Source organism: Protopterus annectens, chromosome 7.part0, assembly GCF_019279795.1.
Source record: "Protopterus annectens isolate FY-2018-M chromosome 7.part0, PAN1.0, whole genome shotgun sequence".
Taxonomy (NCBI): domain Eukaryota; kingdom Metazoa; phylum Chordata; order Ceratodontiformes; family Protopteridae; genus Protopterus; species Protopterus annectens.
In genome coordinates this window covers 174431590-174448000 of record NC_056739.1, presented here as the reverse complement: position 1 = coordinate 174448000, position 16411 = coordinate 174431590, and the positions used below count along the sequence as shown (strand labels likewise).

At 45.7% G+C, this 16411-nt stretch overlaps 1 protein-coding gene across 1 annotated transcript in view; it reads right to left on the bottom strand.

Annotated features, from left to right (window-relative positions):
• The window catches only part of CEPT1 (choline/ethanolamine phosphotransferase 1), a 615941-nt gene that overhangs the window by 320243 nt on the left and 279287 nt on the right, over positions 1 to 16411 (bottom strand). Inside the window, exon 3 of the mRNA XM_044076652.1 lies at positions 16130 to 16271. Coding sequence (XP_043932587.1) covers positions 16130 to 16271 — 142 coding nt within the window. The remainder of the gene's footprint in view (positions 1 to 16129; positions 16272 to 16411) is intronic.

Below are 16411 nucleotides of genomic sequence, written 5' to 3'. Positions count from 1 at the left end.
TGCAGAGATCCAAAATGGGTCTCCAGTCCCGTGTTTTCTTTGGAACTAAAGAGAATCTTGAGTAAGTTCCGGATCCTCTCTGTTCTGCAGGGACTTCCTGGATGACTCTTTTTCTTAGTAACTTTTGAATTTCTAATGTTGCTTGTTTCTTTTGACTGGGTGGAACATCTGGAGCCAATCTGTTTGTGGGGATAGGAGAGGAGAAGGGATTGATATATTCTGTGCCCATTTGCTGTTTGTTATTTTCAGCCAGGTTTCCTGGTACAGAGATAGTCACCCCCCCTCCCCGACTGCCTCCAAAGGTGAGCAATCGGGCACTAATTCAGGAGTGTTGCAAGGGTGTCCCAAAGGAGGATTCCCTGGAGCCCTGTTTCTGCAGACCTCCTCTGCCACATGGGCAGCATCTTCCATTATTGTCCCTCCCCCTGCCTCTATGGGAACTTTCACCTTGAGTGCCCTGGTAAGACCTTTGAGATTTTCTGAACCACATTTTCCCACCACCTTTTTGACCTTTGGGAAAGGGTTTGGCAGGAGTGGAAAAATGCACTCCAACAGCAGACAAGGTCTTACCTTCTTGTTCACACCTGGTGAGAGTTTCCTTCACTTTCGGTCCAAAAAGAAATGAACCATCAAAAGGGGCATTAACTAAGGAAGACTTGAAGGGCTCCATGAAATCACACAGGTGCATCCAGGCCTTGCCTCCTAAGAGATACTTGAGCCTGCTGCCTTACTTGTTCCATCTGCTGCATAAGAAATGAATTGCATGGACAAGTTAACAACTGAATTCAAGGTGGCAAACTGAGCATGGATTTTATCTGCTACAGCATCAGCTATGGCTCCTTGGAGGGAGTCTGATAATTCTTTAATTAGGTCTCTCTGTAATCTAGTGAAGTGGCTGAGATAATTCAGAGACCGCAAAGCAAAGGTCCATCGTCCTAGAGTCCTTATTAAGAGGATGGATAGAGGAACCGGTTTCAGAAAATTCCTTCTTAGTGGCTGCCGCCACGACCACGGCATCAACCACTACACCCTTTGTTAAAAAGCTTTTTTCTTTTGGAGCAGTAATGTACTTATTTGGCCTTCTAGGAGTAAGCTCTACGGTGTCTGGGGTCTCAAAGATTAATTCCACCAGTGCATCGAAAGGAGTCGTCCCACATAGTTGATGGGTGAGACACAAAGGCCTTCAGGAAAAGAGACTCCTCGGCCAAAGGGGTGGAGGACTGTCAATCACCTCTCTGTTTTAAGATTTCTAGGATGTCTCCAAAGAAGATATCTTCAGGAGGTGATCGTGGGGACTCTTCTGCTTCACTGAGATTGGTGTCAGATGTGATAACACTCCTCCAGGGAGTCAAGATGCTTCCTCTTGCATGTTCTCTTTCAAGGGACCTCCTCAGTGGGATACTATGGTGAGGCTTCGGAAGAGTGGGCAGTACCCTGAGGGACATCCTGAGCCCTATCATCTCTGGAGACCTTTGGAGAGGGCATGTGAGAAGATAAAGTTACCCGGGCTAAAGAGGGAGGAAGACCCAAAGGAGACTGTGTGCCAGACTGAGAAGTAGTCAAAGCCCTCCTCATCGCCTCGAAGGCAGACCCTCTCCAGTTCAAGGAACTCCCAGGATCCGACAAACAAGTTGTCAGAGCTGAAGGAATCTCTGGAGCAGAAGAGAGTAGCTCCAAAGCAGAGGTATGAGCTGAACTCACCCATGCCAAAGCCCCCAGAAGCATAGTTGGATCCAGTGAGATCCGAAAAGTCTCGGCGGACCCAACAGGAGAGTGTCAGTACACAGAGGTCTCCTACTCCGAAAGCATAGAGACACTCGGGGCAGATATCCGATCAGTGGAAGGTATGGGTCCTGGACCAGACACAGACACAGACACAACCTGGATATCAGAATCTTCCGGCTCTGAAGCAGGTGGATGGATAGGAGGAGGAACTGCAGCAGATGGGGGGGGGGGTTGAGTCTGATCCGATTCCTTTGGGCTCGAATCCAACAGCAGTTTGGCCAAAGCTGGTGTCCACAAAAGTCTGTCTACGACCCTAGCTACATCTTCATCAGATAGGCTCCTGGCAGACTTATTGGACAGGGTAAATGACCTTGATCTACCTAGCAGTGAAGAAAGGAGCCGAGAAGAAACTTTTTCTAAAGAGGGAGATCGGCTCCTATGTCTACGCTCCATTGCAACAGTCATCTCCAATGAAACTTCCCACTCCAAGGGAGTCTTGTAACCAGGAGGAGAGGTCTGCTCTGATAGATCAGATGGATCAGTTAACTTTGGAGCCTTCTGCTTCAGTTTTGATGAGGATTTCAGCTCCGATGAAGGTCTTTTGCTGGGTTTGTCAGAAGATTCGGGAGATACAGCCTCAAAAAAAGACTACTTCAGAAGACCTTTCAAAATAAGATTATTTTTATGCTCTATTAATGCCCATTTATTGAAATTGTGGCAAATGGAACAAGACTCTTGCAAATGAAGAGGCCCCAAGAAATACACACAAAAGATGTGTGAATCACTAAGGGGCATTTTCTTTCTGCACTTTTCACATTTCTTTTGAAACCCAAGGGCTTGCTAGCCTGTTTCTGCGACATGACTAAAGAAAAGGGAGGGAAAAGACATAGATAGACAGTCACTCCCAGTCTCCCAAGTAAGTCCTCTCACTTAAATGGACTTAAGCAGACCCACACACACACACACACACACACACACACACACACACACACACACACACACAAAGAACTCTAATTTAAGTGGAAATTAAGAGTGTACACAGACAGACATATATATATATATATATATTTTTTTTTTTTTTTTAAGACAGATAGAGAGAGACACTACTTTATTTTTTTTTAAAGAAGAAGAAGAAGAAAGGAGAAAAGAATGTTCTCTAACTGAAAACGGACGTTCCTTAGGCACTCTGCAACTGAAATGGATGTCAAATAAGGGAAAGAAAGTACAGTTTTGTACCTACCATAAATGTAGATGTTCGAGTGCTAATACAGCTGCAGTAATCACATATGGGTTCTCTGCCGTCAGGCGGTCCCTCAGTCGGCCGAATTCCAAAGTCTAGGTCCGGCGTCGGTTGTCGTCGCTTCTTTCCTGACGTCAGTGCGACAGGGGTATATAAGACACAGCCGACGCCATATTCTTCAGTCTTTCTTGCCCCAGATGTCAGGTGCCCCCAGAAGGAAGGCAATACATAAATTATATATATATATATATATATATATATATATATACACAAGCAATGCAATGTAATCAAAAAACAGTAGTTGCAAGCAAATACACCATAGGAGGATAACCCAAATTAGGTTCTATGAGGAGGTGTTAGCCCCTAGTCCTTTACCAAGAGGGGAAGGAGGGAGGGAAACCTGTACTGCAGCTGTATTAGCACTCGAACATCTACATTTATGGTAGGTACAAAACTGTACTATGTTCATCGTGCATACAGCTGCAGTAATCACATATGGGTAGAATCCCAAAGCTACGCACAGGGTGGTAGGCACTAGGTGGAACTGGGATGAGCCAGAATGCCCTGCAACACAGCAGTGGCAAAGCCTGCTCTAGTTTTGGAATACAAAGGCAGGTGGTAGTGTTTTGTGAAGGTATGCACAGAACTCCAAGTGGCTGCCTCCAAAATATCTTTGGTAGGATCTCCTCTAAGGAAGGCTGTAGAGGCAGCTGTGGCCCTGGTGGAGTGGGATCTGATGCCTGTAGGGACAGATTTCCCATGATAGGAGTAACAAAATCGTATGCAGTGGCCTATCCATTTTGAAATTGTCTGTTTGGTAACAGGCTTCCCTTGAGCTCCTATAGCATAGGACACAAAAAGTTGTTCTGATTTCCTGAAAGGCTTTGTTCTGTCCAAATAGTAACGTAGCCGTCTATGGATGTCTAAGGAATGTAGCAGCCTTTCCCCTTTGTTTTGAGGATTGGGGTAAAAGGTAGGTAAGTGAATGGCTTGATTTAAAGCTACCCTGGATACCACTTTAGGCATAAATGACGGGTTTGTTCGAAGGGAAACCCTGTCCTGATGGAAGATGAGAAAGGGCTGCACAGCCATGAGGGCTTATAGTTCCGAAACCCTACGAGCTGAGGTAATGGCCAGAAGGAAAGCTGTTTTCCAGGACAAATATTGCAAATCTGTTGAGGCAGCTGGTTCAAAGGGAGGCAATGTTAATTTCTCCAGAATGTAATTAAGGTCCCAGGTTGGCACTGGTTGTTTCCTTGGTGGTCTTATATTCTTAGCCACCCTGAGGAAATGTCTTACAAGTGGGTGACAGAATAACGGTGGATCCGTGTTGAATTCTGCAGAAATGGCTGAGGCATGGATTTTTATGGAGGAAAAAGAAAGTCCACTGTTCAGCAGATCAGCTAGATACTATAATACCTGAGGCAAATTCAGTTTTCTAGGGTCCTGGCCTTTTTTCTCATTCCAAGAGCAAAACAGTTTCCATTTTGCGGAGAAAGCCTTTATAGTAGATGGCCTTCTGGCCTCCCGAATGACGTCCTGCACCTCTTTGGGGAGTAGGGTCTGTTGCGGTGTTAAGGAATTTTCCATGCAGCGAGAATGAGTGTTTTTAGCTGACTGTGAAGAGTTTTGTAGCTGTGCTGAGTCAGCAGAAGAGGCATTAGAGGTAGAGGCCAGGGAGGAGTATGTGTTAGGCTCCTCAGGAGTGGGTACCAGTGCTGTCTTGGCCAGTCTGGAGCAATCAGTATCATCTTTGGTCTGTATGCTCTTGTTTTCAAGAGCACCTTGGGCAGAAGAGGCAGAGGTGGGAAAGCATACACTGTCCATGCTGTCCAACTGAATGAAAGGGCGTCCACTCTCCAGGCCTTTGGATGAAAGGTCCTTGAACAAAACTTTTCCAATTGGTGATTCCTGTGGGAGGCAAAGAGATCTATGTCTGGCCTCCCCCATGCTTGGATTATCTTTGTAAACACCTGAGGATGCAACTTCCATTCGTGCGGATCTGATTTCTGCTTAGATTGTCTGCCAGCGTGTTTTCCAAACGTGGCAAGTACTGTGCTTGAAGTTCGATTTGCCATTCCAGAGCCAAGTTCCAAAGTGTCATGGCTAGTCTGCACAGGGGGTATGAATGTGTTCCTCCTTGTTTGTTTATGTACCACATTACTGTGGTGGTGTCTGTCCTTATCAACAATTGTCCTGGATGCAGGAGGTCCTTGAATGCTGTAATTGCATTTATCACTGCTAGCATTTCTTTTTGATTGATGTGAAGGTGCTTTTCCTTTTGGGACCATTTGCCCTGAATGCACCTGCCTGTCATGTGCGCCCCCCAGGCATAATCTGAGGCGTCTGTTGTGATGACTTGATTTGCTTGAGGCTTGCAGAATGGGAGACCTGTGTTTGCTTGACATGCTTGGGCCCACCATAGAAATTCCTTTTGCAAACATGGAATTATTGGTATTATTATTTCCAAATTGGGGCTGTGTTGAGACCATAGGTTTTTTAGGTACCATTGAAGTTTTCTCATATGCAACTTTGCACATGGGATTAAAAGAATGCAAGATGCCATGAAGCCCAGAGCCTGCAGGATTTTCCTTGCAGTAAGCCTGGTACAATTTGCTAATATTTTGAAGTACTGAGTTAGTTGCCCTTGTTTTTCTGGCGTAAGGTAGGCCATCTGGGTGTTTGTGTCCAAGTTAGCACCCAGGAAAGTTATTTTCTGAGATGGTGTTAGACTGGATTTCTCTTCGTTGATTGTGTATCCCAGAGAATTCAGTAACCGTGTTGCATAAGCCAGATGTTCCAGAAGTATGTGCTTGCTGCCCGCTTGGATCAGGCAGTCGTCCAAATAAGGGTAAATTTGTATCCCTTGAAGTCTGCAGTAGGCAATTACTGATGCCAGGTATTTCGTGAATACTCTGGGCGCAGTAGATAAGCCAAAGCGCAATGCAGAGAATTGATAGTGGATTGAACCTGCAAGAAATCTGAGGTATCTTCTGCAGCTTTGTCTGATTGGGACATGCAGGTATGCCTCCTTGAGGTCCAGTGTTACCAGCCAAAACTCCTTGCCCAGCATGGGAAGAAGCTGCTGTAATGTGAGCATCTTGAATTTTGGCACGAGTAGAAATGTATTTAGGATGGATAAGTCCAAAATGGGTCTCCAGTCGGTTCCTTTCCTTGGTACCAGAAATAGTCTGGAATAAAAACCTTGACCTTGTTCGTGAGTAGGTACCTCTTGAATAGCTTTCATGTCCATGAGTTTTGAAATTTGTATTTATGCCTCTGCCCTTTGATTGTGTGGCAGGTTTGGCATGCCTCTCATTTTTGGAAGAGTGTGAAAATGAAATCTGTAGCCTCTGTTTATAATGTCCAGGATCCATTTGTCTGTTGTGATAATATGCCAATTTCTTATAAATAATGCCAGCTTTCCTCCCAACGGAGCTGCCAGCTGAGACTTGCTTGGCATGAAAAGGAGGAAGTCATTGGGTTTGTTTTCTGTATTGTTGTGCACTGTCTTCGCCACCTCTTGGTGCTGGAGTTTGCCATTGTCTGCCTCTATATGATCCTTGAGATTGTCCTCTGCCTCTTGAGCGCCTGTATCTACCTCTTTGGGGCTTGTCCGTGGCTGGAAAGGACCAGTTTTTAGAAGGCCAATTTCTGCTAAAACGAGGTGGTTGTACCTGTAGAAAAGCCTTGACAGTTTGCATAGATTTAGCTTTTTCTTCCATTTTCCGTAGTATCTCCTCAGCATTAGTACCAAATAGTACATCCTTTTGTAAAGGAGCATCTAGTAGTTTAGCTTTAACATGATCAGGCAAGCTTTGTTCCCTAAGCCAGGCATGTCTATGAATGACTGATCCTGTAACAGCAGCTCTACTTGAGGCCTCTAAGGCATCATAGCCACATTGTAAGGTGTGTTTACCCACTTGTTCTGCATTATGCATCATATCCTGCAATTCCTTCAAATCTGGTTGTTCAGGTTGAGACATTTTATTTCTTAACTGTGATAACAGAAACTGCTGATATTTAAGCATATGGAATTGACAATTTAAGGCCCTCATGGCTAGGGTGGCCGAGGTGTATACCTTTTTTCCCCACCTTTCTAAGGATCTAGATTCTCTTTCGGAAGGTAGTGGATTCTTGGCTGTAGAGGCCTTCACTCCCTTGGGGCCTTGAGAAATGGTTTCTGGGTCAGCATTATGGCTTTTGAAAAGAAATTGGTGAGAGTTGGGAACTCTGTGGTACCTATCAGGTTTGACTGGGGAAGGAGGCAGGGAATCTGGATCAAGACAAGCCTCCGAGTAAACATCATCAAGTATGTCCAAGACAGGAGGTATGGCCAGAGGTCTGTGTTGAGGTAACAAAAGAAATTCCCTAAGCCTTTTCTTGGAATCAGAAAAGTCTTGGCCTTCCCAATGGAAGTGTTCCCTCAAGGTGTGCAAGGTTTCCCCAAAAGAAAAATCCTCTGGGGGAGATGCAGAAGGAATGGACTGTTCTGCATCGGAATCTTCATAAGGAGAGTACGAGTGTTCCTCTACATCAGAATGTTCTGAGAAAATGGAGCCATGTTCAGAAGAGGGTGAATCTTCCTCCACTCTGCGTCTCTTGTCTGGAGGGGGTTGGGAACCCCTGATAAGAGTAATTAAATCCTCAGCCATTTTAAGCATCTGCTTTTTAGGCATGGGGCCTGGGGATGGGCCCTGAGCAACATGCCTCTTGGGATGCATGGCTGATTTGGACTTAGTAAAGGCCTTAATGGAAAAGGAAGATGAGGGCTTAAAGACACCCTGGGTGGAAGTGGACCTGTCCACATTAGGAGGCTCAACACTCACAGTGGCTTCGGTGTTTGTAGTCTGAGTAAGGGCCGAGGTACATGCGATCTCGGTTACAGAAGACACCGCCAAGGAAGTGTCGTCGGTAGTCAGGGACTGCATAGGCGTCTCACTGAGAACTGGACCACGTGCAGCCGGTTTTGGCGTGGTGTCGGTGGAGACCGCGGGCCTCGCGTGTCTGTCCTTGTCCTTGCGTTTTTTGGACAAAACGGTAGTCGGGAGTCTCCGACGACATTTTATAATGAAAGGCTTTACCAAAATAATGTTGGGCGAACTCCGCCCGACGCTTAATAGTGCGTTTATTGAAAGTCGCGCAAAAGCGACAGCCCGAGACGTCGTGGTCTGGGCCTAAACAAGGTATGCAGAGGGAATGGAAATCTTTATGCGGTATTTGCTTCCCACAAGAAATACAATTGTTAACTTTGTCTGACATCGGTCTGAGGCAAGAAAAGTTTCCCCAACGGGGTACTTAGCTTTAAAGAAGACTTCGGTTTCCAATTTTTCGTAAATTCAGGAGCTGGCCGACCGGCACTTGCGAACTGCTTCTGCTTCGGGCACCGCGCGGCAAAAAAGACTGAAGAATATGGCGTCGGCTGTGTCTTATATACCCCTGTCGCACTGACGTCAGGAAAGAAGCGACGACAACCGACGCCGGACCTAGACTTTGGAATTCGGCTGACCGAGGGACCGCCTGACGGCAGAGAACCCATATGTGATTACTGCAGCTGTATGCACGATGAACATCAGGGTAAAGAAGTAGTACGCAACTAGTCTATATTTGTAGAAAGAAAAAGAAAAAGAAGTAGAAAAAAGAATACTATTATATGAAAAAACAAAGTACTTACCTCAGAGCTATGCTCTTGAACCTCTTCGCTGAGCGGCAAATAAGATCTGAGGTAATTGCAGGGTTGAATCATGGGTAAAGAATAAGGCCCATGACATTTGCTGAAGACTTTGAGTTAGAGAAATGGCCGTGACGGATCCAACAGATCAGATCCAACCCACCAGTGAGAATAAAGATGAGACTGACATCATCACATTTCATGTTAAGTAACAAAAGTAAATAGGATACATTACTGTGCAGCTAAATAAATAACAGATAAAGTCTTACCACAGAAACACAGCAATAATGGAAAGGAAAGGAAAAAAACATGGAACATGATCAACAAAGATAAAAATATAAATTATATACATGAAATGCACGTCCCCAGTTTAGTATACTATTGACAGTTCATTTCCATTTTTGTGGATTACTTTTCATGTATATAATTTATATTTTTATATTTGTTGATCATGTTCTATGTATATTATTCATAATACATGTTACTTTCTATATTTTTTCATACTGTTTGTAATATGCTTACACTTTTCTGATGATGATATCTACGGTTATATATTAATATACAAATAGCATTGACAAACCAACCTAAAGGTTGGACTATACCATTTTTCCATTGGTTGGTGGTATGTATGAATATTCATGAGTTTTTTGTGCATGATAAATGCTTTTTCACTGAGGAAGGCTGAAAAGCCGAAACAGGTTTGAACTGATAATTATGTGTTTTGTGGCATTTCATGCCTAACTAGTAGTTACTTTTCAATAAAAGATTTATTAGCTGCACATGCTGGCCTCTGGTGTTTTAGCAAATAAAAACGAAGCTGCCGATGAACATCTAAAGGTATGCAAAATGTATTCCCCTTTATTAGCAAAGAAAACTGGAAGTTGTACAGATTGATTGAGGTTTGCTTCAGTGGCTACTTTTGGCATAAAGGAAGGGTTGCGTCTCAAGGCCATTCTATCTTCCTGGAATATGAAAAAAGAAGGCTTAATGGTAAGAGCCTGCAACTCTGATGCTCTTTTTGCTGTAGTTATCGTCAGCAAAAAAGCAGTCTTCCAAGAAAGGAATTTAAGGTCACAGGATGTGGCAGACTTGAAAGGGGGTCCAGGTAGAAATTGCAGCACTAGAGCAAGATCCCATGGTGGAGAAGGGTCCCTAACTGGAGGATGCAACATAAAGACACCTTTCATGAAGGCTTTGCAGAGTTGGGAAGAAAATGTAGGCTTGTTATTCATATGAAAATTAGAAATTGCTGCCAAATGGTGGACTTTGACTGTGGAGAAACTAGCACCCTCCTGAAAAAGGGAAACCAGAAAAAGAAGAATGTCAGGAACAGGAGCGGAAAATGGATCCAGATTCTGACCTTTAGCCCAAATAGAGAATCTCTTCCACTTCCTTCTGTAAACTCTCTTAGTAGAAGATTTTGAGAAGCAAGGATAATATCCTTCACAGGGGAAGCAAGCCTGGACTTAGTAAGAACCAATGGAATTGGACAAACCAAGCTGTCAGACAGAGGGTGTGCACATTTTGAAGCAGACAGAGCGAGGGATGGCAGATTAGATCCAGCACTAGGTCGAGCACAAGGGGGTGCTTCAGATGAGACTGCAGAAGAGGGAACCACACCTGCCAAGGCCAGAAGAGGGCAATGAAGATCAACTGTGTCCTGAGGTGTCTTGCTTTCTGAAGAACTCTCGGGATTAATGGAAAAGGTGGAAAGGCATAAAGGAGACCCGGAGGCCAATTGTGAGTCAGAGCGTCCTTGGGGGACTCCCCCTGGGGATGGATCAGGGTGAAGTAGCTGCTCCATTTGTGACTGAGAGGGGAAGCAAACAAATTGAAGCTTGGTTGGCCCCACCGACAGAAGATCTGCTTCACCACTAGTGGATTCAGGGACCACTAGTGAGGGGTCAGAATAGCCCTGCTCAGCTCGTCTGTCAACACATTGGATGCTCCGGGAATGTGTGTTGCAAGAAGAAAGCGCCCTGAGGACATCCCCCACTCCCAAACCCTCATGGCCTCACGAGGAAGCAGATAAGAACTTGTGCCCCCTTGCTTATGTACCACACAACAACCATGCTGTCTGTGTGAACTGCTATTGTCCCTAGAGGAAGGCAGTCCTGAAAAGCTTGAAAGAAAGATTGCTCTCATCTCCAGAGCATTTGTGTGTCATTTGGTCTCTGGCTGAGACCATGTCCCTTGGACAGTCTTCCCCTGGAAATGCCCCCCCCCCCCCCCACCAGGAGGTAAGTGTCCAAGGACACCATGGCCATCGGAAATGGGGGAGAAAAAAATCTGCCTGCTAGGAGGTCTGGAAAGTGCATCCATCATGATAGATGTCTTCTGCATATTGGAATGAGCCATACAGTGGGGGATTTGACTGAGGATGAAAGAGAGGGGAACACTACATCGCCAGGGTCCACTGCAGAACTCTCATGTAATACCTGGCCAGTGGGACCAGATAAATGGTTGCTGCCATAGAACCTAGAGCCCTTAGAATGAGTGGTACTGGAGGATGAGTTTGCTCCAGAAGAGACTGTACACGAGACCGGATAAGAAGCACGCGTCGGAGGAGAAAAGCTGCACCCTCTGAGGTAGTGTCCAGCTGAGTGCCTACGAACTACAGCTGTTGAGATGGGGGGTCAAGGAGGACTTGGCAAGACTCACCGTTATCCTCAACTGATCGAAGAGATGAAGAAGAAAGCATGTGGTCTCCACCAGCTGATGCTGTGTGGGAGCCAATTTCAAGATAGGGAAACACCTGGAATCCCTGCAGCCTGAGTTAAGCTGGCATCACTGCCATACACTTCGTAAACACCCGGGGGTTGTCTGTGGTGAGTAAAAAGGGCAGGGCTCTGAAATGGAAGTGATCGGCTCTTAGGTAAAAGCAGAGAAATCTCCTGGACCACATGTCTATTTTGATATGAAAGTAATCATCCAGGAGATCAACAGAGCACATCCAGTCATTCTTGTGCAGAAGTAGCACAATGGATGTACAGTGACCATCCGAAACTTAGACTTTTTGACAGATAAATTTAACTGACTGAGGTCCAGAATTGGACGCAGGTCCCCTGTTTTCTTGGGTACCAAAAAGAAGCGGAAATAAGTTCCGGATTCTCTCTGTCCTGTGGGGACCTTTAGGATGGCTCTTTTTTGAATGAGGATGGTCACCTCTAAATGGGCTAAGTCTCTCTGACCAGGTGGCACGTTGGGGAGAGTTCTGCTTTTTGGTGGGGGGGGGGGGGGACAGTAGCCCCAGGATTGAATTTCTTGCACCCATTGATCGGTTGTGATGTTTGCCCAGGCAGAAGGGTACAAAGATAAATGACCCCCGGCTGCCTCCAGGGAGAGGAAAGCCAGGCAACGCCTCCAGGGGAGCTGAAAGGTCTTCACAGAGATGGGCACCCTGGAGCCCTGGTTTTGTGGGCCTCTGCTGCTAGGGTGGCGACCACTGAAACCTCTTCCCCATCCTCTGGAAGGGGAATCTTCTTAAGCCTCCTGAAAGGAAGACTGCAACTTACGGAACCACATTTTCTTGCTCCCCTGTTGGGTCTTGGAAAAGGACCTTTGGGGGGGGGGGGGAGAACTTGATCCCTACAGCCAACAGTGTCTTCCCCTCCTGCTCACTGTGGGTCAAAGTTTCCTTAACACTTGGTCCAAAGAGGGTTGAACCATCAAAGGGGGAGTCGGTGAACGACAATTTAAAGGCCTCTGCAAACCCACATAAAGGAAAGCCAGGCATGACGCCTGATGGCAAAGCCTGTGCCTGCCACCCGTGAGGTACTTCTGTAGCATTGGATATCAACCTCATGGACAAATATGATATGGATGTGAGACTGGCCAGCTTGGGAGAAATGGCCTTAATGTCCTCCACAGGCATGGACTCTGAGAGGGAAGTGGTAAGCTCCTTTATCAAATCTCTGTGAAAATGGGTGAAATGTGTTATGTAGTTTAATGCTCACAGCCTGAAAGAAGCCAATGGGAACAGCCATTTTCAAAGTCTGTCAATCACTCTAGATTCACGACTTGGAGGACGGACAGATAAACTCTGTTCTGTTAGCTCTTTCTTGGTGGTGGCAGCTACCACAATTGCATCAGCTAGAGCTGCCTTGGACCAAAAAGCCTTGTACGATGGGGGCTCAAAGACTTGTTCAATCACTTAGGTACTGGCTCTACTGTATTGGGTTCCTTCCAAGCTCTGCTGGCAATAAGGCTGATCAAGGGATCAGCGGCGGGGACACCCAAGTGGTACATGGGCCATACCGAAAGTCTCCAGAAACATGGATCCTCAGAGGACGGGGTCTGGGCAGACCAACTGCCCTTGGCCTTATGAATCTCCAGGATGTCCCCAAAGGAGACATCATCAGGCGGTAACCTTGGTGACCCATCCCCTTCACAGATATCCATGTATTCTGGGAGAGACTCCTTCGAGGAGTCAAGATGTCTCCTCTTACATGTCCTCTTCCGAGGGACTTCCTCCGCGTAAGGCTCAGGGGAAGACTCTGAAGAGGTGGGGACCCCAATAGAGGTAACTCTCTCCTGGAGGTTAGGTCGAATGGGATGACTAGGAGCAGTATGAGAGGGTCCAGTCAAACTCTGGGGCTGGGATGGAGCACAATGAGCAGGGGAGGCTACTCTGGTAGCAGAGAGAGATCTTTCCACCACCCAGAACGCAGAGGAACTGGACGAAGCCCCCTCCCTTGCTAACCACACCACAACAGAGGAAGGAGCAGACACCGGGCAGTACCTCCAACCCTCCAGAGAAGGCCAGCCCAGAACCATCAAGAGCCGAAGCACCGAGGGGCAGAAAGTGGTCCGAAAAGTCCAGACCCAAATCCACCTCCACGGACTCTGGGGTGACAACCCGGACAGGTGGCCTTGCCTGCCTCGGCGAAGGGGAGCAGAACTAGCCATAGACTCTGATGGGATAGGGACAAGCGATGTCCCGGAAACCCCCACCACCACCATGCTGTGCACCGGCTCCCCTAAATCCAATTCCTGTGAAGTCAGATGAGAAGAGAGTAATCAGGGAGTGGGAGAAAACTCCCTAATCCTGTGGGCTGGGGGAAGCCAAAAGCCCCAATTCGATTTAAGCTTTCAGAAAGGAACTCATCGTCCTGTCCATGTCAAAAGGAAGGATGCTCCAGGAGGATTGGGAGGAATAGAGGACCTAGCTGGAGACCCATGTCAGGAGCACGAGGGCCTTCTCCAATAATAAGGGGAACAGGTCCTATGCAGAGAGGTAAACAAATGGTCCCCTCCCAAACGATCCGAGGGAAGATCCTCACCAACAACAGAATCCGACCATATCGGATCCGAGGAAACATAAGGATCCTAGGGAAGAGCTCTCAAATCCCTCGGATCTAAAGAGGTCAGATCCATGACAGGTCTGCTCTGGCTCGGATCCGAAGGCCTCTATCCAGAGGCCTTGGATCCAGGAGTCAATTCTGAAACCCTCAGATCTGAAGACCTGGGACCAGTGGCCTTGGATCCAGACATTAACTCTCTAGAGGTCCTCGGATCAGATACTACTAAGCCTGGAGTTGGATCGGGCATCTGGGATCAGACAGCCTAGCTTTCTTACTCTAAACCTCTCTGAAAAGGAGGAAGCCTTTCTTTCATGGTCAGAGGGGCCCAACTTGGTCAAAGACTCTTTGACCAAGGGACCCCCCCCCCAAACCATACCTTTTAGAAGACGCTTACTCCGGCGGTCAACCTGGGCCCTGGGGTTGAATGCAGCACAAATGCAGCATTTAACCCCCAGGTGGCCAGTGCCAAGATAGTAAAGGCACTCCTCGTGCGAGTCGGAGACAGGCATCCACCGAATGCACGAGGAGCATCTCGTAAACCCTAAAGGTTTCTCTGACATTGCAAGGAGAAAACACAACCAAGACTGGAGGGAAAAAAATGAAGAGGAGTCAGTAAACCAAGCAAGAGTTCTAAACAGTAAGGTCCGTCCTACACACAAGCACAATAAAAACCCACATAATTAACAATATAACAAGAAAGTAAAGGAAAAAGTTTACACTAACTGCCCCAAACTGAAAAGGATGCCAAAAGCCAAACAAATCAACGGGAGGGGTAAAGGAAACAATGGTTCACTAAACAGAGTCTACATAAGCTAAAAACTTAAGATAATAAGGAAAGAATAAGTAGAAAAACCTGCTTGTTAGCAAGTTTGAAAATCCAGAGGAGCTGAGCAATCTGCATCTGTCACTTAAATACGGCAAAAGAGATCTGAGGGGTTAGAGGGCAGAAGAGCATTATGAGAGGGGAGGAGCTTGAGCTAAGCTGTTGTCCAAGTTTTTGCCGGCTCGGATCCGATGTCAGATCCTAGACCCATGCGTGACGAATAGTGACTAGGATAAAATCAAAAGCTCTGAGCTTTCTGCAGTCTAACTGTCCTTCATATGGATCTCCTCTTGAGTTCCTGAAGGACACATGGAGGCTGCCTTTTAGCTCTGAAAAGCTGACTGGTAGTAGTGGGGTAGGACCCATATAGCTTAAGCTACTACAACACTGATCTAATGTTGAACATCAGAGGAATTCACTGCCAACAATACCATATTTACTTGTGGCCTATGGCTATTCTGTAGTGCAACTTGACTTTAAGGAGACTGGGGGGTGTCCTGAAATAGCATTATAAAAAATGCAGAAGGGCTAATGCTGTCTGGGAAAGATTTAGCAGCTGGGCCAAGTTCATAATTGTCTTAATTCTTACTGGTGCGTATGTACATATTGACATACACATGACAACATTCTTAATGATGACACAAAAAGATGATAAAAAAAAAAGAAAAAAAACAAATCAAAAATAAACTGCACATGCTCCAAGACATAATTTCAGAGCATGCAAATAAAAAAAAAATGTTTTGCAGTGGGCCCCACACTTCCTGGTTACTATATATTACATATTCAAACTATGAGGTGGCAGTATACTAGTGAAAGGGTATATTCCCCAGCCCCAATATTAGAGAGATCCTGCTCAAATGACTCTCCTTTGCTGTTGTAGTTCACAGATATGAACTACTTCTTACCAATTCAGATGAATCACACAATGGAACATCGGATGAAAATTCCTTGTGTTACTTAGTGTTGCATCACAGGCTAAAAAATACAAACGGCTCTTACTTCAATCCACATGAATCTGCCATTCCAAATTCTCCAATACCAACTTTGTATTTTAGTGGAAAAAAATACAAAAATTCACTATGTTCATTCAATGCAGTGCAATGACATGCTGTGACAGCTACAGGCAATGTTTTTTGCTCAGACTACCATGAGCAGAAATGGTAAACTCCAATAAACAAACTTACAATCCTTGAAATGTGCTTTCTACTCCAAAGAATTACATCCATCCAAAGGCTATGAGCCAATGGCATCAAATATACCACAGCAAAGACTTCCGAACAGGCAGACAGCCAAGTTCAGATCCCTCACATATTTATGCAGAAAAATATACATGCAAATATGGCTGACAACTGTTCTTTGCTACTCACAATCCAAAGCGCAGTATCCCAGAGACGTAGGTCTGCCAGTGAGCACAATAAAACATAAACATGCCAGCAAAACAACAGAAGAACATCCAGTCAGGATTTGTCCCTAGCTGCACAGCAATGCAGATCCCCAAGACTACGAAAACTGTGGAAAAATATATAAAAAAAAAAGAGTTGTATAAGCACGTAAAAGCAAATGCCACAGCTAAACACCTAACTAAACATAAAGAAAAAAAAAAACATTTAAAGTAACCAGTGCTTTCATTGGTTAACAATGGCTGTGAA